This window comes from Eleutherodactylus coqui, chromosome 3, assembly GCF_035609145.1.
Source record: "Eleutherodactylus coqui strain aEleCoq1 chromosome 3, aEleCoq1.hap1, whole genome shotgun sequence".
Lineage (NCBI taxonomy): Eukaryota > Metazoa > Chordata > Amphibia > Anura > Eleutherodactylidae > Eleutherodactylus > Eleutherodactylus coqui.
Window position 1 is genome coordinate 237690003 of NC_089839.1, and position 24652 is coordinate 237714654.

The 24652-nt window shown below is 46.6% G+C and overlaps 1 protein-coding gene across 4 annotated transcripts in view; it reads left to right on the top strand.

The window, feature by feature from the left end:
* The window catches only part of LOC136621574 (complement factor H-like), a 1208893-nt gene that overhangs the window by 310821 nt on the left and 873420 nt on the right, over window positions 1-24652 (top strand). For all 4 annotated transcript variants that reach the window (XM_066597131.1, XM_066597134.1, XM_066597132.1 and 1 more), the window contains exon 15: window positions 9610-9663. In XM_066597131.1, the coding sequence (XP_066453228.1) occupies window positions 9610-9663 (54 nt within the window). The remainder of the gene's footprint in view (window positions 1-9609; window positions 9664-24652) is intronic.

The window sequence follows — 24652 nt, forward strand, 5'->3', positions numbered from 1 at the left end:
GGAGCACTGTAAAAGGATGGTGAGGGAGTACGTAGCCGATCGCACAACCATCCTCGGTGACGCCTCTGCCCCCTACAACTACTGGGTGTCGAAGCTGGACACGTGGCCTGAACTAGCGCTGTATGCCCTGGAGGTGCTTGCTTGTCCTGCGGCTAGCGTCTTGTCGGAGAGGGTGTTCAGTGCGGCCGGGGGAATCATCACAGATAAGCGTACCCGCCTGTCAACCGACAGTGCCGACAGGCTAACACTCATCAAGATGAACAAAGCCTGGATTTCCCCAGACTTCTCTTCTCCACCAGCGGACAGCAGCGATACGTAAGCAATACGTAGGCTGCACCCGCGGATGGAAGCTACGTTCTCTCTCACCATCCAAAACGGGGACATTTCTGCTTCATCAATCTGTGTCTAATATTCCTCCTCCTCCTCCTGCTCCTCCTCCTGAAACCTCAGGTAATCACGCTGAACGGGCAATTTTTCTTAGGGCCACAAGGCTCACTCATCTAATTTTTCAAAACAATTTTTATATGTTTCAATGCTCTTAAAAGCGTTGAAACTTTAACTTAAACCAATTTTTCGTTAAACTGGGCTGCCTCCAGGCCTAGTTACCACTTAAGCCACATTAACCAAAGCGATTAATGGGTTTCACCTGCCATCTTGGTTGGGCATGGACAATTTTTACTGAGGTACATTAGTACTGTTGGTACACCAATTTTTTGGGGCCCTCACCTACAGTGTAATCATAGCAATTTGTATGTTCTTCACCTGCACTCATGGTACAGAAGTGTGTGTGGGGTTGGCCTACACTTTAGCTACATAAATGTAACTTGGGCCTTGGCTATACTGCAGCTACTGAAATGGAACGAAGACTGCGCTCCCACTATACTGCTGCTTCGGAATTGTTACTGGGGCCTGTCTTGAGTGCTACTATTGCTGAAATGGAACGAAGACTGCGCTCCCACTATACTGCTGCTTCGGAATTGTTACTGGGGCCTGTCTTGAGTGCTACTATTGCTGACATGGAACGAAGACTGCGCTCCCGCTATAATGCTGCTAGTGATATGTTAGTGGGGCCTGTCTTGAGTGCTACTATTGCTGACATGGAACGAAGACTGCGCTCCCGCTATAATGCTGCTAGTGATATATTAGTGGGGCCTGTCTTGAGTGCTACTATTGCTGACATGGAACGACGACTGCGCTCCCGCTATAATGCTGCTAGTGATATGTTAGTGGGGCCTGTCCTAATGCTACGGCTGAAATGTTACGAATTCTGGGCTCTGCCTATACCGCTGCTAATGCTATGTCTCTGGGGTGTGGAAACAGAGGCTTCCCAAAGACATGATGGCGGCGAGGCCATTTCCCACCAACGCGGCTACTGTAAAGGTGCATATAACCACAGACACGTGTAGAGGACACGTAGTGCCTCAAAAACATCCCCCTCCTCCTCCAACAGGGAAAACAAACATTCTTGGCAAATGCCTTTGCATTGGTTCGTCTGGTGGCAGTCCAAGAATTTCACCTTTACCGCTACTACAAGAGAGACCCCCCACCATCCCCCCGCCACGGCCCACTTAATCCTGGCCACATTCCGAAAACCAACAAAATAAAACCGCGCTACAAGGTCCGCAGTCACCACCACATTACCACCAACGCGGTTACTGTTAAGGTACATATTACCAGTCTGACTGGGGCATGCAGACACCTTGACAGAATGAATAGTGTGTGGCACATAGGTTCCCCATTGCTATGCCCACGTGTGCAGCTCCTGATGGCGGTGGCACAGGATTCTATTTCTCATTGCTTCTGTACAGCATTGTGGGCTATCGCCCCGCCACTTTTAAAGAGGGTCGCTGCCTAGCCGTGCCAACCTCTGCAGTGTGTGCCTGCGGTTCCTCCTCATGGCAGACGCACTTCTAAATAGACATGAGGGTGGTGAGGCATTAGGGCAGCTGAAGGCTGCGCAGGGACACTTTGGTGTGCGCTGTGGGGGGGAGGGGGGCGGTTGGGCAGCATGTAAGCCAGGAGAAGTGGCAGTGGAGTGTCATGCAGGCAGTGATTGTGCTTTGTTGGAGGTAGTGTGGTGCTTAGCTAAGGTATGCCATGCTAATGAGGGCTTTTCAGAAGTAAAAGTTTTTGAGAGGGGGGGGGGCCCACTCTTGCCACTATTGTGGCTTAATAGTGGGACCTGTGAACTTGAGATGCAGCCCAACATGTAGCCCCTCGCCTGCCCTATCCGTTGCTGTGTCGTTCCCATCACTTTCTTGAATTGCCCAGATTTTCACACAAGGAAACCTTAGCGAGCATCGTCGAAATACAAAAATGCTCGGGTCGCCCATTGACTTCAATGGGGTTCGTTACTCGAAACGAACCCTCGAGCATCGCGAAAAGTTCGTCCCGAATAACGAGCACCCGAGCATTTTGGTGCTCGCTCATCTCTACCCCTTAACTATTTACTTGGGACAGACCATAATCAGCAAGGCACATGCGCTGGCACATCTTAGCTAAGCACCACGCTAGGTGCAACCAAGGACAATCACCGCCTGCAGGTGACACCACTGCCTATTCTCCTGTGTTACATGCTGGCATTGCTTTTCAAATCCTGCGTCTACAGCGTACTGAAAATTTTTCACAGCGCAGCGTTTAGCTGTCCTCATGCCACTTAGTCGTTTGATAGCCACACCACCCTCATGTCTAGTTATAAGTGCGTATTGGATGAGGAGGAACCGGAGACACACACTGCAGAGGGTTGGCAGGGCCTGGCAGTGACCCCGTTTGAAATTGTGGGTGATATCCCACTATGCTGATGAGAACTGATGAAAAATTAACATATGATCAGAAGTCCAATCCCATGCCACCTCCGTGATAACATTGTCTGGAGCCACAAATGTGGCCCAAAAAGGGACTCAGATGCCAGTACTTCTACCCATCTCCACAATTCAGCAACGCATTCTAAAACCAAAGATTGGTTTGAAGCAGGAGGTGTCGCAAAAGTAGCCACCACAGGTATACAGTGACCCTGTGAAAGTCTCAATAAATCAGTTACGCTTCCTGTGGACGCTCCAATCCAGTATCTCGGATAAATGTGATAAAACGAGAGGTGATACATGCCGTCCAGCGCTGACCCCCAGGGATGCGTGCGTTTATTAGACCCAAACCAAACCGGCTGTTTACCACTCAGGGTATTTTAGGTCCGCATAAATCCAAAAATAGACAGTGTGCAATGAGTTCTGTCTTGTTATACAGTGCTGATCAGTATTGCAATCCCATGCCACCTCCGTCACAAAATTGTCAGAAGCTACAATCGTGTCCATAAAGCGGACTTGGATGCTAGTACTTCTAACCATCTGAACAATTCAGCAACACATTCTAAAACCAAAGATTGCTTTGAAGCAGGAGGTATCGCAAAAGTAGCCACCACAGGTATACAGTGAACCTGTGAAAGTCTCATTAAATCAGTTACGCTTCCTTTGATCACTACAAGGACAGTGGGACCCATGAAGAATTTTGAGTGGCCAGAGCAGGACAATTAATTCTGTCTAGGTGTCAGATAGCTGGACACTGCACTGGGAAACCTTTGTGGACTCTGTGGCCGTATGATGCTGGAACCAGCACGTTTGCTGAACTGTAGTAGTGAACCTTTTCAAAATTGGTGGCGACAACCTGGAGGCGGCCCTATGTGTACACCTATAGCAGTATACTGTATAGAACCGGTAACAGTATGCAGTATACAGACGGGATTTTTGTGAATGCTTTGTGCCCACTACTGGTCCCAGGCAGCCAAACTGATGATGTACAAAAGTGGAGTTGTAGTCCTAAAAAGATGTTGGTTTCCAATAATTCCAATCCCATGCCACCACCATCACAAAATTTCATGAGCCACAAACGTGGCCATAAGGGTGACTCAGATGCCAGTACTTCTACACATCTGCATAATTCATCACCCATTCTACAACCAAAGATTTTTGTACCCAAAGTGGAGGTGAACCCCTGAAACATTTTTATACCAAGAGTATAGGCGAACCCCTGAAACATTTGTGTACTAAGAGTATAGGCAAACCCCTGAAAGATGTGTGTACCAAGAGAATAGGTGAACCCCTGAAACATTTGTGTACCAATAGCATAGGTGTACCCCTGAAAAATTTGTTTACGCAGAGTGTAGGTAAAACGAAATTTAAAAAAATACAGCTCGTACTTGCTTAATTAGCTAACAGAGCCTGGAGGCAGCCCTCCAAAAAATGTTGTTTTTTAGAGCCTTTTGGCCCTCTGAAAAATTGGCTGTTCAGCATGCTGACATGCTGGTTTAGGAGGAGAAGGAGGAGGAAGATCAGAGAAGGATAGACCAAGCTACTTCTCCCCTTTTTTGTTATACTGCTTTCCACCAGTGGAGAAGAGAAATCAGGGGAAATCCAGGCTATGTTCATCTTAATGAGTGTAAGCCTGTTGGCGCTGTCAGTTGACAGGTGGGTACGCTTATCTGTGATAATCCCCCCAGCAGCACTAAACACCCTCTCTGAAAAAACACTAGTGACAGGGCAGGCCAGCACCTCCAAGGCATACAGCGCAAGTTCGTGCTACATGTCCAGCTTTCACACCCAATAGTTGTATGGAGCAGAGGGCTCACGGAGGATGTTGGTACAGTCGGCTATGTACTCCCTTGCCGTCTTTTTACAGTGTTCCCTCCTATTCAGCCTAGAAGGGGAGTGGTGACATAGTGTGGCTGGGGAGCCATAAAGCTGGCAAAGGCCTTGGAGAGTGTTCCCCTGCCTGCACTGGACATGCTGCCTGTTCCCCGCATTTCCCCTGCTAGTTGGCCCACTGAACTATGTCCTCTACCGCTAGCGTTGTCAGATGGAAACTTTAGCATCAGCTTTTCCACCAGGGTCTTGTGGTAGTGCATCACTCTCATACTCCTTTCCTCTTCAGGAATGAAAGTGGAAAGGTCCTCCTTATACCGTGGGTCAAGAAGGGTGAACACTCAGTAATCCGTGTTGGCCAGAATGTGTCTAACGAGAGGGTCATGGGAAAAGCAGCTTAACATGAGTCCCAGTATGCAACACATCGTTTTCCTCACTAGGAAGATGACTGTCGGTCTCCTCCTCCTCTTCAGCCCATACACGCTGAACAAATGTGAAGGAAGTAGCATGGATACCCTCTGCAGTGTGGGCAGCAGTCTCTTCCACCCCCTCCTCCTCCTCCTCCAATACACGCTGAGAAACAGATGTGAGGGTGGTCTGGCTATCAAGCGCCATATTGTCATCCCCCATCTCCTGTTCTATCCGCAAAGCCATCAGGTTGCGGAAAGCCTCTGTTTCTACTAGTCTATATGGCAGCATCTCCAGGCTGAGTAGGTTTGAAATATGCATGTTTAGCCATTGTGCATGCGGGTGGGTGGCAGAATATTTCCACTTGCATTCCAATGCTTGTGTTATTGACAGCTGAACGCTGCGCTAGGACACATTGGTGGAGGCAGCGGAGGACCGTGGAGGTAAGTGTGTGGGTGCAGGCTGGGAGACGCTCATGCCTGCATCCTGGGAGAGGGATTGGATCTCAGTGCCAGGATGTGACACAGGGGAAGAGGCAGTGGTGTGAACCGCAGGCGGTAAATGGCCTTCGTTCCACCTCGTCGGGTGCTTAGCCATCATATGCCTGCGCATGCTGGTGGTCGTCAGGCTGGTAGTGGTGGCTCCCCTGCTGATCTTGGTATGGCACAGGTTGCACACCACTGTTCGTCGGTCATCTGCGCTCTCATTGAAAAGCCTCCAGACCTTCGAACACCTAGCCCTCTGCACGGAGGCTTGCCGTGAGGAAGTGCTGTGGAGAACAGTTGGGGGATTTTTTGTTGTGGCCCTGCTTCTCCCTCTGGCCACTCCACTGCCTCTTACAACCTATTCTGGTGCTGCACTTGCCTCCCCCTCTGAAGCCCTGTCTTCATTAAGCTTAGCAACCCAGGTGGGGTCAGTCACCTCATCATTCACCAGCTCTTCCTCTAAATATTCAGTTTGCTCCTCCCTCAGACTTACTGCCCTAACAACAACCTCACTGACAGACAACTGTGCCTCATCCTCATCATCCACAAATAGCTCTTGAGACACTACTTGGAAGTCCCCAGCCTCATCACCCTGAGTCTGTGAAAGGTCCAAATTTTGGGCATTGATCACAACAAACTCCTCAGGCGGCTGATGAACATTTTTTCCTACCCAGGGCAGAGACCCGAGAAGAGTTCCTGGGAGTATGCCTGTTCTGAATCTCTCCTTTTCCTGGAGTGACCAGGCTGGGAGGAAGGAGGAGCAGCCTGAGGATTCAGAGGTGCGGTCCCTTGGCTAGCATAAGTGTGGATTGTGTGGAAGACTGGCTGTTGGAGAAATTACTGGATGCGTTATCTGCTATCCACGTCTTCACCTGATCGCACTGTTGTGCTTTTAAAAATGGTCTACCACGCGGACCTGCAAAATGTGAGTTGAAGCTAGGTAGCATACATACACGGCGCTCTACTAATCCCTCAGCAGCAGGCACAGTTTCACCCCCCCAGGACCTCGGCCTCTGCCCACACCCTCATTCGGATGCCCATGTCCTCGACCTCGATCCTCACCCCTAGTCTTCATCATGTTGGATAATGCACTTGGACAAAATGCTACGCAAAATGCAAGTTATTTTGCGTTTGCTTATAGGCCAAAATAGACACAATAAACAGTGTATACTGTTGTTAGATTGCGGAGATTGGCAGCAGGCTTACCCAGTTATATACCATAGACTAACAGCAGGCCCAAAATAAATTTAAACAGTGTATACTGTTAGATTGCGGAGATTTACAGCAGGCAGACCCAGTTATATACTGTACACTATCAGCAGGCCCAAATAAATTTAAACTGTGTATACTGTTGTTAGATTGCGGAGATTGACAGGGCGCAGACCCCGTTATATACTGTACACTATCAGCAGGCCTAAAATAATTTTAAACAGTGTATACTGTTAGATTGCAGAGATTGACAGGACGCAGACCCGGTTATATACCGTACACTACCAGCAGGCCCAAAATAAATGTAAACAGTGAATACTGTTGTTAGATTGCCAAGATTGACAGGACGCAGACCCGATTTATATGCCGTAGACTACCAGTAGGCCCAAAATAAATTTAAACTGTGTATACTGTTGTTAGATTGCGGAGATTGACAGCACGCAGACCCGGTTATATACTGTACACACTGTCCGAAGGCCCAAAATAAATGTAAACAGTGTATACTGTTGTTAGATTGCAGAGATTGACAGCATGCAGACGCGTTTATATACCGTACACTCTCAGCAGGCCCAAAATAAATGTAAACAGTGTATACTGTTGTCAGATTGCATAGATTGACATCACACAGACCCGGTTATATACCGTACACTATCAGCAGGCAAAAAAAAATGTTTTAAGGCCTTAGTAAGACGGGCGTTTTTTCGCGCGATTTGCGGATCGCATGACGGATGCGCAAATCGCCCGAAAATCTGCTCCTAGCCGCGTTTCATTAGAGACGGGCCGGAGCTGTCCAGCGCATTGCATTCCATGGAGACGGCAATACAGCCGTCTCCATTGAAAGCAATGCGCTGCGGGCGAGCCCGGGATGAATTGTCAGTAAGGGCTTAAATATATAAGACCTTACCTGCAATTCATCCTAAAATGTGTTAAAATAAAAAAAAATTGTATACTCACCTTCTGCCGGCAGCCGGAGCTCCGCGCGGCGTCCTGCAGTGGGTGTGAAGGGGGTGTGAGTCAGACCTGCCCCCTGATTGGCTCAGCGCTGAGCCAATCAGAGGCATGCCTCACTCACACCCATTCATGAATTCATGAATGGATGTGAGTCAGACCTGCCCCTGATTGGCTCAGCGCTGAGAGGCAGCAGTCACTCACCCATTCATGAATTGATGAATGGGTGTGTGAGTGTTTTCAGCCTCTGATTGGTCAGGGCTGTGACCAATCAGAGGCAGATCATTCAGCAGGCGGGGATTTTAAAGCCCCGCCGGCTGAATAGTGCCAAGAAGCAGCTCAGGAGAACTGACAGCGGCCGCGGCTGGACTCCGGCTGCAGCGGAAAGGTGAGTATACCATTTTTTTTAATTTTAACACATTTTAGGATGAATTGCCGGGAAGGGCTTATATATTTAACCCCTTCACGACAATTCACCCGGCGCACGCCGGCAGCCCATTGCTTTCAATGGAGCGGCTGTATTGCCGCTCCATTGAATTCAATGGGCAAACATCGTTCTTCTCTGCCACAGCTGTTACAGCTGTGGCAGAGAAGAATGATTTGTCTTCTATATGTTCTCAATGGGGTCGGCGCTGCTGCCGCCGGCCCCATTGAGCGCATATACAGAAGAGAACAGGAATCGCAGATCGCAGATAATTGCGATCTGCGATTTTTTGTTCTATAATTTATCGGACGAGTGCATAAAAAGCGCTCATATGTCCGATACAATTGCAAAGCAATGGTTTTAAAAAATCGCCGGACGCATGCGCATGCGCAAATCGTGGCTAAAACTGCCCGTCTGACTAAGGCCTAAGTGTGTATACTGTTAGATAGCGTAGATTTACAGCACCCAGATACGGGTATATAGTGTACGCTTTCAGCAGGCATAAAAAATATTTAAAGTGTGTATACTGTCGTTAGCGTAGATTCACAGCACCCAGACACGGGTATATAGTGTACGCTTTCAACAGGCAAAAAAAAAATTCTATGTGTATACTGTTGTTAGATAATGTGGATTCACAGCACGAACACACAGGTATACAGCGTATGCTTTCAGCAGGTAAAAAAACTAAAAAATTAGAAATGATAGGAGTTTTGTTGCTTCCTATCTACTCTCTGTACACCACTAGCAGTATACTGCATAAAACCGATAACAGTGTGCAGTATACAGCCGGGATGCTTGAGAAAAAATTTGTGTGCACTACTGCTCCCAGCCAGCCAAAATGCTGATGCACACAATGAGAGGAGTTGTAGTCCTAGAAAGGACTGTTGGGTTCTTGGAGCAAGGATCCCTGCCTAACCGCAATCTGTACCCTACACTATCGCTTTCCCTATAGCAGCAGCTCTATCCCTCAGCTCATGCAGCATGCGTGTGAGGCGAGCCTCAGGTGACCAGAGTGTTTATACTGGGCGGTCACCTGATCAGCCCAGCCAGTCACTGCAATGGATGTGCACAGGGTTGGCATGTCACAGCAGGAAGAGGTAAAGCCTTCACTGCATGTTTATTGGCTCTAAATGGCGCTAAACATGCAGGGAGGGGAGATGAAATTTTCTCGAGTACCGTGTGGTGCTCGCTCGAGTAACAAGCACCTTCAAGTATGTTGTTGCTCGGACGAGCATGCTCGCTCATCTCTAGTTATAACCTATTTTAGTGGTAGATCAATCCCCAGAAAACTAGCCTGTGGGTATCAAAACTTTAACTTTTTGACAAGAGAAAAACCTTCAAAAACCAAATCAAATGTAATGCTGTCTCTTTTAGGGTAAAATGCTTATCATAAGCCCAAAAGAAGAGTGCATGAGTCGACTTCCTTTAATTCGACTTCTTAGACAATGTATGGGAGCACAGATTAGCTAGAGTCGCTAATTTGCTATTTCCTTGCCTTTTTTAGATCCTGACAAGCCTGATATCTCTGAACCATCAACTGATGACACTGAAAAGCCAGGTATGTTGTGAACATATTTCCAGTCCTATAATACTTTACATTTGACCAAACATTCTTAAAAAATGACCAAATGACAAATCATACACATTTAGGATATTGCAGGAACAATGAAGTTAATTTCTCCAATTGCTATGTGACATTGCAGTACAAAAATAACTGGGGTGTCATTTTTTCCCCAATATTTTAATGTTGAAAAGTTCGGAGTATGAGCTGAGACTGGAGCCTTGGCTGTCGGTAACAAATGAATGAATGAGCTGAATATTAGTAACCAAGTTTGCATCTTCAAACCATTACGATAGCAGCACAGTTGACCATGATAGGCTATAGTCACATATTCCATTTTTTGCCAACATATTTGCCTGTCATTACATTTTTTAAAAAGTCAGAAACGATAGCAAACCAGATGCCAAAACTACACATGTGAATACAACCTATGGAACGCCCTAGTTAGACCATTCTGTTATACAAGACCAAGCAAAGATTAAATAAACACACATGTTAAAATTTGGAATAACTGATAGAAATTAAAAACATCTATCTTGATCAACCCAAGTTATTATGAGAAGGCAGTCTGCATAGAATGTGTGTATTGGTTTACTTTAAATCACTGAAACACTACAATATTACAGAGAGAATACCAATTTTATATGGAAAAATGTAGAAGTTTTTCCACATGGATGAGTCATAGAAGGGTCATTCCATGTCAGTTCAACCAATGCTCCCAGTCGACCATCTCAGATTTCAATGAAACTTTGCACAAAGATAGAACCTGACCCTAAACTAAGATAGCCAAAATATTAGGCTTCGAAGTGCTTTGGTTCACGAGCTACAGGTCTTTATCTAGGGGGGTTGTCTTGTGATTACAGCGCGCAACCTGAAAAAAGTGGCGAATTCAATCCATTGCCAAGCCAGTTCTAATGACTCTAGAGCAATGAAACTTCACACACTAGGAGAACTTTTGGTGCTGAATCCAGCTAAGCTACTCAGACTGCCACTCTTATCATCATTCTGCCACCATTGCATGTCAAAGTAGCTGAAAAATTCTATCGCGCAAAATAAAATTCATATTTTAAGCAGTAATAACTCATAATCAATGCAATCCAACTCAGCTATGAATTTATCAATGTGTACTCCATAGAAATGTTTCTCATTATTCACATTATGGACCCAAAAGGATGCATAGCTCTTAAGATACAATGAGTCAAAAATGGCAAAAAACATTTTTATGCAAATTTTTCCCTTTTTTCAAAGGCGAAAATTGGAATGTACTCCATTTTCATTTTTTTCATTTTTGTTCTATTTGGAAGAGAATTTTTTGCTCTACAAGATTCGATGTTTTTCATTTTTTTCCCAGACCTTCTAGATGGGAAAATATCAATGTCTGTGAAAGTCCTATGCACTCGCGGAGGTCAAATAATAAAATAAGTGTTACCTTGGCATGGATGTATAATTAATTAGTTTAGAAATCATGAGAAGGTAAATTATTTTTGGAATGAGACAACTTTTTGTGCTCAAGAAACTTAGGTGATCAAAAATTGATTTTTAACCCCTTAATGACATGGCCTATTTTGGCGTTGAGGACCAAGCGATTTTTTGGTATTTTTCCATCTCCCTTTTTCAAAAGCCATAACTTTTTTATTTTTCCGTTGACGCGGCCGTATAAGGGCTTGTTTTTTGCGTGGCGATCTGTAGTTTTTATCGGTGCCACTTTTGGGTATATAGACAATATCGTAAAATTTTTTTTTTTTTTTTTAATGATAACAGGGAGAGAAAACGCATCAATTCTGCCATAGATTATTTTTTTTTTTTTACAGCGTTAATCATGCAGCATAAATGACACACAAAATTTTTTCTGCGGGTCGGTACGGTAACAACGATACCAAAATTGTTATATTTTTTTTAGGTTTTTACACTTTTTTGCAATAAAACCCCCTTTTTTTGGAAATCTTTTTTTTTTCTCTATAGCTGCATTCAAAGTCATGTAACTTTTTTATTTTTCTATGTACGGAGCTCTTTAAGGGCTTATTTTTTGCGAGATGAGCTGTAGTTTTTATTGGTTCCATTTTGGGAAATGTACGGCTTTTTTGATCACTTTTATTGCATTTTTTGTGAGGCAAAATGCTAAAAATTAGCATTTTGCCTCTGTTTTTTAGCGGTTTTTTTTACGCTTTTTGTCGTACAAAATAAAAAGCATGTTCAACTTTTTGTACACGTCGTTACGGACGCGTCAATATCCAATATGTGGGGTTTTAGTTTTTTTTCCCTTTTTTTATGCTAATATTAGAAAAAGCATAAAAAAGGGGTTTTTTACATTTTTTTTTTTACATTTTTCTTTTTTTTACACTTTTCTTTTCTTTTTTTTATACTATTTGAGTCCCTCTGAGGGACTTACAACACTGTGCCTATGATCGCTGTCATAAGGCATGGCAAAGCTACTGCTCTGCCATGCCTTATCGCTTGTACAGCGATTATAGGCACAGGCAATACAGGACGCCAGTGTCTGGCGTCCTGTTGCCATGGTGACAGGCCGGGCTCTCGCGATAACATCGCGAGTTCCGGCCGGAGACACACAGGGATCGCGATCCCTCTGTGAACTCTTTCCCTGCCGCGATCTACTTAGATCGCGGCAGGGAAGGGGTTAACAGCGGCGGGCGCATCTCCGATGTCCCCCCGCTGTTGGAGCGGGACGCCGGCTGTGACTGACAGCCGGCTCCCGCTGCGGGATAGCGCGGGATCTTATGTGATCCCGTGCTATCTCCAGGACGTACCAGTTACGTCATGTTGCGGGAAGTACCAGGCTGCCATGACGTACCAGGTACGTCCAGGAGCGGGAAGGGGTTAAACTAATTATACATCCATGCCAATGTCACACTTATTTTATTATTTGACCTCCGCGAGTGCATAGTGCATAGGAGGCGGCCCTCTAAGGTACTAGAGCCTCCATTCAAGTGTTCAGTTTTCCACAATAAATTATTCTCTGATATTGTAATCACTTATATGAGTGTTACAATCACACATATGCAGTTTCATTTGATTCAGACAACTCCTAGGTGCTTGAATTTCTTTTGAACAGCAAAAAACACACGTATAGCATACACGCAATTGATTCAGAATAAACAAAATTGAGGTAGAGATTTGGAAATTGCTTATTTTTCTGCAGCAAGCATGTGGGCCTCTGCAAATCACATTCCGATATATATGAAACGAAATTACCACATTTCTCTGCCTGCTAAAAGGGCTGTATCTGATTGGCTGAGCACTCAGCCAATAACAGGCAGCGCTTAGCCAATAATTAAATTTCAGCTGAGCACTGCCTGTGATTGGTCACAGTGCTCAGCCTATCACAAGGAATGGCCAAGCGCTGCCCGTGACAAAGGGACTCCCCGCAGGGAATATTGACACGCAGCACAGACCTATGCCTGTACGCATGTCTTATGTTTTTCAGGTTAGTGTGTTTGCATGCCTGTAAAACATGGACATGTGAACACAGCATAGGAAACCAATGGTTCTAAATAGATGTGCGGCTTTGTGCGCACCTATGTACGCACATAAACACGCTCATGTGAACGAGACGAGACTTGGTGCATATTGTAAAACAAACACTTGAAAATTTGATGGTAACTTGCTACCAGTAATTTGATGAGATGCGTACCTGATCAAAAAAATCTTGTGCTTATGCCTTGAACTCATGCTAGCTGCTGCTTTGGGAGACAAAGATGCTGAATCTCTTTTCACTCAGTCAAAACTGAAAAAAAACAATACAAAGTGTACCACTTGAAATTTAAATATTGACTGCGCTTCCTGCAATTCGCCACATAAGTCCCCACCCCAAGAGCAGAAAGGAAGATATCTGGTAGGGTTTTTCCCTTTATCCTTTTAGAAATGGTCCCTTCTCTAAGAACAACAAGTGATCTGCGACAAGGAAAGTAAGGCCTCAACTCACATTCAACATACCATTCATTTGGAGACCAGGAACACACAAAGCCCTGAAAATTGCCTAATATCTTCAAATCTATGACTCACACCCAAAAAGTAATATTTGTAAGCAAGAACATTAATAATAAAATGAGATCTCTCTCTCTCCTGTCCGTTCAGGTATGCATGTTCCTAGTCCCTTTTTTAGATTTCCCACAGGGGGGCCGTATGGGATCCCCGATCATCGTTCGGGGGATTTAAGTGCCGCTGTCAGAACTGATAGCACTATTGGTGCATGGTTCAAAATTACCATATCCCGTATAGAAATGCTAGTAGTTTTAGGTATCGAGTTAGGTGACACTAGCATGTGCTCCTGCCATTTATCTCTAAGTTTGGATGCCCAAAGAAAATTTTGCAGATTGGAGTTTTGGCCTCTGATGTTTTGGCCCCTTGCAGCCTGACCGCAATGGTTCTCACCCGCTTTAATCACTGTGTTAAAATCTCCTCCTACTATTTTGCGATATTCCATGTCAGTACGGTAAGTAGTTTGTCGGATAGCTCCTTCAAAAATAGTTTATTTGTATTAGGGCCATACACATTGTAAATGTTGAAACTTTCTATTCCCATTTTAGTATGCAGATATATAATCCTCCCTTCCATGTCATGCCATTAGTCTTGAAATTTAAACCTTTTCTGATAAGTATCAGCACCCCTGCCTTAGAATGTACTGCTGGTGAGCCGTATACTTTCTTCACCCATAATCGGCGCATATGGAAATAATCATCCTTAGCCAAATGTGTTTCCTGCAGTAACGTCATATCTACTTTCAGTCTTTTTAGATCTTGGAGTATGACAGACATATTCTTAAATATTATGGTTATAACTAGAGATGAGCGAGCATCAAAATGCTTGGGTGCTCGTTGCTTGAGTCAAGCTTTTCGTAATGCTCGAGAGCTCGTTTCAAGTAACAAACCCCATTGAAGTCAATAGGAGACTCGAGCACTTTTCAAGGTGACACATGCTCCGCATAGGGGAGGTTGTGTGAATCACCTGAAAACATCAGAAAGTCATGGAAACACCATAGAAACGGATAGGGAATGGCAGGGGCAGCATGTAGGGATGCATCTGAGGCTCCCAGGTTGCACTATTAAGCCAAATTGTGGGCAAGAGCCTGGCGGTCACCCCCTTAACTATTTACTTGGGACAGACCATAATCAGCAAGGCACATGCGCTGGCACATCTTAGCTAAGCACCACGCTAGGTGCAACCAAGGACAATCACCGCCTGCAGGTGACACCACTGCCTCTTCTCCTGTGTTACATGCTGGCATTGCTTTTCAAATCCCCACCTGGACGCAGGCACGAATCTGCGTCTACAGCGTACTGAAAATTTTTCACAGCGCAGTGTTTAGCTGTCCTCATGCCACTTAGTCGTTTGATAGCCACACCACCCTCATGTCTAGTTATAAGTGCGTATTGGATGAGGAGGAACCGGAGACACACACTGCAGAGGGTTGGCAGGGCCTGGCAGTGACCCCGTTTGAAATTGTGGGTGATATCCCACTATGCTGATGAGAACTGATGATAAATTAACATATGATCAGAAGTCCAATCCCATGCCACCTCCGTGATAACATTGTCTGGAGCCACAAATGTGGCCCAAAAAGGGACTCAGATGCCAGTACTTCTACCCATCTCCACAATTCAGCAACGCATTCTAAAACCAAAGAATGGTTTGAAGCAGGAGGTGTCGCAAAAGTAGCCATCACAGGTATACAGTGACCCTGTGAAAGTCTCAATAAATCAGTTACGCTTCCTGTGGACGCTCCAATCCAGTATCTCGGATAAATGTGATAAAACGAGAGGTGATACATGCCGTCCAGCGTTGACCCCCAGGGATGCGTGCGTTTATTAGACCCAAACCAAACCGGCTGTTTACCACTCAGGGTATTTTAGGTCTGCATAAATCCAAAAATAGACAGTGTGCAATGAGTTCTGTCTTGTTATACAGTGCTGATCAGTATTGCAATCCCATGCCACCTCCGTCACAAAATTGTCAGAAGCTACAATCGTGTCCATAAAGCGGACTTGGATGCTAGTACTTCTAACCATCTGAACAATTCAGCAACACATTCTAAAACCAAAGATTGCTTTGAAGCAGGAGGTATCGCAAAAGTAGCCACCACAGGTATACAGTGAACCTGTGAAAGTCTCATTAAATCAGTTACGCTTCCTTTGATCACTACAAGGACAGTGGGACCCATGAAGAATTTTGAGTGGCCAGAGCAGGACACTTAATTCTGTCTAGGTGTCAGATAGCTGGACACTGCACTGGGAAACCTTTGTGGACTCTGTGGCCGTATGATGCTGGAACCAGCACGTTTGCTGAACTGTAGTAGTGAACCTTTTCAAAATTGGTGGCGACAACCTGGAGGCGGCCCTATGTGTACACCTATAGCAGTATACTGTATAGAACCGGTAACAGTATGCAGTATACAGACGGGATTTTTGTGAATGCTTTGTGCCCACTACTGGTCCCAGGCAGCCAAACTGATGATGTACAAAAGTGGAGTTGTAGTCCTAAAAAGATGTTGGTTTCCAATAATTCCAATCCCATGCCACCACCATCACAAAATTTCATGAGCCACAAACGTGGCCATAAGGGTGACTCAGATGCCAGTACTTCTACACATCTGCATAATTCATCACCCATTCTACAACCAAAGATTTTTGTACCCAAAGTGGAGGTGAACCCCTGAAACATTTTTATACCAAGAGTATAGGCGAACCCCTTATAAATTTGTGTACCAAGAGTATAAGCAAACCCCTTACAAATTTGTGTACCAAGAGTATAAGCAAACCCCTTAAAAATTTGTGTACCAAGAGTATAGGCGAACCCCTGAAACATTTGTGTACTAAGAGTATAGGCGAACCCCTGAAAGATGTGTGTACCAAGAGAATAGGTGAACCCCTGAAACATTTGTGTACCAATAGCATAGGTGAACCCCTGATAGATTTGTTGACCAAGAGTATAGGCGAACCCATGAGACAATTGCTTTACCAAGAGTATAGGTGTACCCCTGAAAAATTTGTTTACGCAGAGTGTAGGTAAAACAAAATAAAAAAAAAATACAGCTCGTACTTGCTTAATTAGCTAATAGAGCCTGGAGGCATCCCTCCGAAAAATGTAGTTTTTTAGAGCCTTTTGGCCCTCTGAAAAATTGGCTGTTCAGCATGCTGACATGCTGGTTTAGGAGGAGAAGGAGGAGGAAGATCAGAGAAGGATAGACCAAGCTACTTCTCCCCTTTTTTATGTTATACTGCTTTCCACCAGTGGAGAAGAGAAATCAGGGGAAATCCAGGCTATGTTCATCTTAATGAGTGTAAGCCTGTTGGCGCTGTCAGTTGACAGGTGGGTACGCTTATCTGTGATAATCCCCCCAGCAGCACTAAACACCCTCTCTGAAAAAACGCTAGTGACAGGGCAGGCCAGCACCTCCAAGGCATACAGCGCAAGTTCGTGCCACATGTCCAGCTTTCACACCCAATAGTTGTATGGAGCAGAGGGCTCACGGAGGATGTTGGTACAGTCGGCTATGTACTCCCTTGCCGTCTTTTTACAGTGTTCCCTCCTATTCAGCCTAGAAGGGGAGTGGTGACATAGTCTGGCTGGGGAGCCATAAAGCTGGCAAAGGCCTTGGAGAGTGTTCCCCTGCCTGCACTGGACATGCTGCCTGTTCCCCGCATCTCCCCTGCTAGTTGGCCCACTGAACTATGTCCTCTACCGCTAGCGTTGTCAGATGGAAACTTTAGCATCAGCTTTTCCACTAGGGCCTTGTGGTAGTGTATCACTGTCATACTCCTTTCCTCTTCAGGAATGAAAGTGGAAAGGTTCTCCTTATACCGTGAGTCAAGAAGGGTGAACACCCAGTAATTCGTGTTGGCCAGAATGTGTCTAACGAGAGGGTCACGGGAAAAGCAGCCCATACACGCTGAACAAATGTGAAGGAAGTAGCATGGATACCCTCTGCAGTGTGGGCAGCAGTCTCTTCCACCCCCTCCTCCTCCTCCTCCAATACACGCTGAGAAACAGATGTGAGGGTGGTCTGGCTATCAAGCGCCATATTGTCATCCCTCATCTCCTGTTCTATCCGCAAAGCATTGGCCTTAATGCTTAGCAGCGATCTTCTCAGCAGACCAGCAGTGGGATAGTTACGCCGATAATGGCCGCATCGCCGCTCACCATTTGTGTAGACTCATCAAAGTTTCCTAAGACCTGATAGATGTCAGACATCCATGCCCACCCCTCTGTGAAGAACTACGGAGGCTGACTACCACTCCATCGGACATGTTGCAGCTGGTATTCAACAAGGGCGCTACGCTGCTCGTAAACCCTGGCCAACATGTACAACATTGAATTCCAGCGCGTGGGCACATCGCACAACAGTCGTTGCACTGGCAGCTGTAAGCAATGTTGCAGTGTCCTGAGGGTGGCAGCATCTGTGATGGACTTTCAGAAATGTGCACACATGCGACGCACCTTGCTGAGCAGCTCTGACAGATTGGGGTAGTTTTTAAGAAAGTGCTGAACCACCAGATTGAATATGTTGGCCAGGCATGGCACGTGTGTTAGTCTGCCAAGCTGCAGAGCCACCACCAGGTTACGCCCATTGTCATACACCATCATGCCTGGTTGGAGGTTCAGCGGTGAAAGCCACAGATCTGTCTGCTTCGTCAAATCCTGCAACAGCTCTTGGGCAGTGTGCCTCTTGTCACCTAAGCTGAGTAGTTTCAGCACGGCTTGCTGACACTTCCCCATGGCAGTGCTGCAGCGCCTCGAGCTACCAACTGAAGGTGACGTGCTCGCACATGGTATTTGAGAGGTGGAAGAGGAGGAGGGGGGATTTGGAGAAGGTGGCATAATAAGCCGGAGAAACCATGACCAAGGTAGGACCCGCAATCCTCGGTGTGGGTAGCACGTGAGCGGACCCAGGGTTAGACTCGGTCCCAGCCTCCACCAGGTTAACCCAATGTGTCATGTCGGTGGTTAAGTGGGCCTTCCCAGTAACTGCATTGGTGAGGACATGGTTTATATTACGTGACACGTGCTGGTGTAGGGCGGGGACGGAGCAGCGGGAAAAATAGTGGCGACTGGGGACCGAGTACCGAGGGACGGCCACCGCCATCAGGTTGCGGAAAGCCTCTGTTTCTACTAGTCTATATGGCAGCATCTCCAGGCTGAGTAGGTTTGAAATATGCATGTTTAGCCATTGTGCATGTGGGTGGGTGGCAGAATATTTCCACTTGCATTCCAATGCTTGTGTTATTGACAGCTGAACGCTGCGCTAGGACACATTGGTGGAGGCAGCGGAGGACCGTGGAGGTAAGTGTGTGGGTGCAGGCTGGGAGACGCTCATGCCTGCATCCAGGGAGAGGGATTGCATCTCAGTGCCAGGATGTGACACAGGGGAAGAGGCAGTGGTGTGAACCGCAGGCGGTGAATGGCCTTCGTTCCACCTCGTCGGGTGCTTAGCCATCATATGCCTGCGCATGCTGGTGGTCGTCAGGCTGGTAGTGGTGGCTCCCCTGCTGATCTTGGTATGGCACAGGTTGCACACCACTGTTCGTCGGTCATCTGCGCTCTCATTGAAAAGCCTCCAGACCTTCGAACACCTAGCCCTCTGCACGGAGGCTTGCCGTGAGGAAGTGCTGTGGAGAACAGTTGGGGGATTTTTTGTTGTGGCCCTGCTTCTCCCTCTGGCCACTCCACTGCCTCTTACAACCTGTTCTGGTGCTGCCCTTGCCTCCCCCTCTGAAGCCCTGTCTTCATTAAGCTTAGCAACCCAGGTGGGGTCAGTCACCTCATCAGTCACCAGCTCTTCCTCTAAATATTCAGTTTGCTCCTCCCTCAGACTTACTGCCCTAACAACAACCTCACTGACAGACAACTGTGCCTCATCCTCATCATCCACAAATAGCTCTTGAGACACTACTTGGAAGTCCCCAGCCTCATCACCCTGAGTCTGTGAAAGGTCCAAATTTTGGGCATTGGTCACAACAAACTCCTCAGGCGGCTGATGAACATTTTTTCCTACTCAGGGCAGGGACCCGAGAAGAGTTCCTGGGAGTATGCTTGTTCTGAATCTCTCCTTTTCCTGGAGTGACCAGGCTGGGAGGAAGGAGGAGCAGCCTGAGGATTCAGAGGTGCAGTCCCTTGGCTAGCATGAGTGTGGACTATGTGGAAGACTGGCTGTTGGAGAAATTACTGGATGCGTTATCCGCTATCCACATCTTCACCTGATCGCACTGTTGTGCTTTTAAAAATGGTCTACCACGCGGACCTGCAAAATGTGAGTTGAAGCTAAGTAGCATACATACACGGCGCTCTACTAATCTCTCAGGAGCAGGCACAGTTTCACCCCCCCAGGACCTCGGCCTCTGCCCACACCCTCATTCGGATGCCCATGTCCTCGACCTCGACCCTTACCCCTAGTCTTCATCATGTTGGATAATGCATTTGGACAAAATGCTACGCAAAATGCAAGTTATTTTGCGTTTGCTTATAGGCCAAAATAGACACAATAAACAGTGTATACTGTTGTTAGATTGCGGAGATTGGCAGCAGGCTTACCCAGTTATATACCATAGACTAACAGCAGGCCCAAAATAATTTTTTTTTTTTTTTTTCAAATCAAATTTTTATTGAGATTTATACAAGATGTACAGGGGTATCGCGATATAGACAGATATCAAAGGCCTCTCGGTCCCGAGAGTACAATACGCCCGTACATCGGGTGTCAAAAACATACAAAATGGTCTCCGGTTAACATGGCCTGCACCGTCAAATGCTGTACAGAAAGCGCGAAATTGTGTAACCTCTGGTAAAAATTCTTATCAGCAGTTTTCTATGCATTACACCATCACAAGGCCGAAAGAAATCAACTGTAGTATCAACATAAACTTAAGAAAGGGGCGAGGGGGGGGGGAGGGAAAGGAAAGGGGGGAACCAGGACAGGGAAGAGGGGAAGGGAGAGGAGGTAAGTATGGAGAGCCAGCTGTCGCGGTACAGGGGGATAGGAGCCACGTCTCAGTCGTCCCACACCATCTCAAGTCTCGCCTCATGCCAAGGAGCCCATGTCAGGATAAACTTATTATAGGTGTTGTTCGACCAACTGTGTAATTCCTCTAAAGAGTATAGATTATCCACTCTCTCCCTCCACTGAGCCATCGTTGGTGCGGTATTTTGTAGCCAAAGACGGGGGATTAATGATTTGGCCGCATCCAGTAGTAGGGCGATCAACTTGTTTCTTATGGGGTGAAAATGCTTGAGCGGCCTCCAAAGGAAAACAAGGTCTGGGGAGATGGAGATATTTGGCGCGATTTTTTGTATGATTTTTCCAACTCCCTTCCAAAAGGGGACCACGGTCGGGCAGAACCACCAAATGTGCAAATAAGAACCTACCTCCCCTTTACATATCCAGCAGACTTCCTGGGAGGAGAGCTTGTGTTGATGTAGCCATTGGGGGGTCCGATACCACCTAACTAACAGTTTGTAGTGTGCCTCCTGGGCTAAAACGCATGGAGAAAGACCAAATGAGGTGTTCAAAATCGATTTAGTCTCCTCGTCTGTAAGTCGGATGCCCAGCTCGCCCTCCCAGGAAGTGAGGAATGCTGGTTTATAAGGTTGGTGGGAGGTGATGAAGTTTTTGCGCACAAAGGAGATTTTTTTGTGGGAGGGTTTATTCTCCGACCACGCCCTCTCGAAAGATGTAAGAGGTCTGGTAGATTTGTGTGATTTGAGAAACTCTTTAAAGATGCCAGTCACTTGGGCTGACTCTAGGAAGGAGAACTGCTCAGAACAAAGTAGCTTTTGGAGGATCGAGGGAGGTGCGAGGTGAGCGAGAGACTGTGTATTGGCTATGGAGAGCGATTTGAATTTTCTCCATACCGAGGCCGAGTTTAGGCTTAGGTGTGGATTAAGGGTCTTAGGAATAGTGGACAGGGGAAGAATGGGGGAGGGAGCTGGAGCAAGTGCCCCTCTAAGCTTGTCCCTTATCTCGCATGGGCCTCTGAGGAGTGGATTAAAGGTCTTGGCCCGGTAGTGTGAGCTCACCGGGAACCACAGGGCCTCAATCAAAGGGGACTTACCACAGCCATCCACCATCTTAGTGAGTAGTTTATCACCTTCTGAGTGAGAGAGATCCCACAAATATCGGAGATGGGCAGCACAATAATAATCATAGAGATTAGGGAGGTCTATACCTCCCTCAGAACGCCTTCTAATCATTAAGCTGTTCGCCAGTCTTGGTCTCCTCTGCCTCCACACGAAAGCCGAGAAAGCCGTCCGTAACAATTTAAAGAACTTGGTAGGGAGGTGAATGGGAAGCATTCTAATCATATACAATATAATAGGTAGGATATATGTTTTTATAATGTTTTTCCTCCCAAACCAAGACACGCAAGGGATGTCGTATGATTTGAGAAGTCGTTTGACCCGATCGATGAGCGGAGTGAAATTAGAATTATAAAGATCCTCGGCCTTTTTGGTTAATCTGATACCGAGGTACTTCAGGTGGGAGGATGACCATGAGAAGGGTGAATTGTTTCTCAGCATGTCATATTGCTTGGAGGGTATGGAGATGTTCAGAGCCGTTGACTTTGCAAAGTTAATCTTGAAATTTGAGATTGCGCCAAACTCCTTGAGTAACTCTTAGAGTCTGGGTAGGCTCTTCTGGGGTTCGGTAATTAGGAAAGCAATATCGTCCGCAAAGGCTGCTGCTGATAGCTGCTGGTCTCCGATACCGAGACCCCTCACTCCCGGGTCCTGCCTGACCCTCAGAAGCAGGGGCTCTAGAGACAGGATGAAGAGGGAAGGAGATAAGGGACATCCCTGCCGAGTGCCGTTTCTTATGAGGAAGGGAGGAGAGAGGATCTAGTTTATTTTAAGTCTTGCGTGGGGGCAAGCGTAGAGCGAGAAGATTGCTTGAGTAAATTGTGCTGGTAGGTTAAAGTGGTGTAGCACTCTCTCCATGTAAAGCCAGTTAACCCTATCAAAAGCCTTTTCGGCATCCGTACCTATTAAGGCAAGGGGTATCCTGTGGGTTTGTGCGTACCTAGCCGCATGGAGGAGTCTGAGGCAAATATCTCTCCCCTCCCTTCCTCTGATAAACCCAGCCTGCTCCACATTAATTAGTGTGGGCATAAAGGGTTCCAACCTTTTCGCTAACAGTTTGGCCCAAAGTTTCATATCTAGATTGATAAGCGATATGGGGCGGTAGCTCCCACACAATTCCGGGTCCTTGTTATCCTTATGGATCAAGGTAATGTGGGCTTCCTGGGATTGCCTCGGCAGGGATGCCCCTCCCATTAAGTCGTTGAACAGGGCTGTTAGTTTAGGTTTTAGTATTGGGAGAAAGGCTTTATAGTACTGTACCGGGAGACCATCCGGGCCCGGACTTTTGTTGGGGGGGCTGGAAACTATCAGTGCCTCAACCTCATCTTGTGTGACCTGCGCGACCAGGGAGGAGGCCTCTGTCGGGTCCAGGCTCGGCATATCAATCCGACGGAGGAACTCGTCGATTTGGGCGGTGGGGTTCTCTGGGGGGGGGGGGGGGGGGAATTCTGGGCGTTCTGGAGGTTGTACAGACCGGTATAGAACTTCTGAAACTCCTCTGCTATATCTTTCGAGGTGGTCAGAGTCTCACCCGTGGGGGATTTAATAGCCCTAATCTGTTTTTTTGCCCGAGCTTTTTTAATCAGTGCGGACACATAAGCTTGCTGCCCCTGTTGCCCTGGGCGTATATCTTGTGCTTAAAATGAAGCTGTTTTTTTATTAAATCTAGAGTTGAGCAACAGCTTCAGATCTGCTCTAGCTGCCGTAAGTTTTGCAAGGTTTTGTTTTGTTTGCGAAAGTTTCACCGTTAGCTCTAATTTGGCAATCAGTGAGAACTTCTCATCGATAGCTTTTTGTGTGCGCTTTTTAATGCGTGAGCCCAGGGCTATCAGTAGGCCGCGCATGTAGGCCTTATGGGCCTCCCAGACCATCGGGGACTCTGATCCCTCCGTTGAATTCAGCAAGAAATATTCTTCTAGCAATTTGGCTAAGTGTTCCCTGTCCTCTAATTGGTCAAGGAGTGATGAATCGAGTGACCATCTCCACTCCCTAGGAAGTGGTTGAGGTGAACGTAGGGTCACATGAACGGGGGGGGGGGGCATGGTCGGAGATCGTCATATTATCTATGTCCGCTCTGATCAGGGATGTGAGGAGAGCAGAGGAAACCAAGACGTAGTCCAGCCTCTGAAAAGTAGAGTGCACTGCGGAGACGTATGAGAAATCTTTTGTGGTAGGGTGTAGAGAGCGCCATGCGTCCACCAAACCAAGATCCTGCAGCCGCCTGCCCAATATTTTCAATTTGCTTTGGGAAATTTGAGATCGGCCTGAGAAGTCTAAAGTGGGATTAAAGGTAGCATTGAAATCCCCTGCAAGGATTACCTGGCCCTCTTTAAAGTGTTTCAGGATTTCCAGTTGTTTTAGCAACCAGGGTATCTGCTCTGTATTGGGTGCATAAATATTAGCAAAGGTCAATTTTGTGTTATTTAAGATCCCCTTTATGAAAAAGACTCTACCCTCGTCGTCCTTAAACCGCGCCTCCTCAACGAAATTAATCGTTTTATGGAAGAATATGGAGACCCCCTTCGAGGCCGACGAGGGGTGAGTGCTGTGGAACGCTTTGGGAAAAAGCTTTCCTGGAAGAGAAAAGACTTTGTTTCCCTTAAAATGTGTTTTCTGGAGGAAAATGATTTTAGATTCGTACCTCTTCAGAAGCAGCTCAAGATTATGACGTTTCGCAGGCGAGTTAAGTCCCTTGACGTTAAAGGACGTGAGACGTAGTCCACTCATAGTGGGGTTCCTGTGCTAAGGATGATAATGGGTAAGCGTGAGAAAGCAGCCCTATGAACAGCTAATAAGTTAGCGGAGGTCGCACCCACTGGTTTCCTCCCAAGTGGCTCCTGGATTTGGTAAAGGGGGGGGGGGGTAAAGGGGGGGGGAGGTAAGGCTAGGGAGGGAGGGAAGG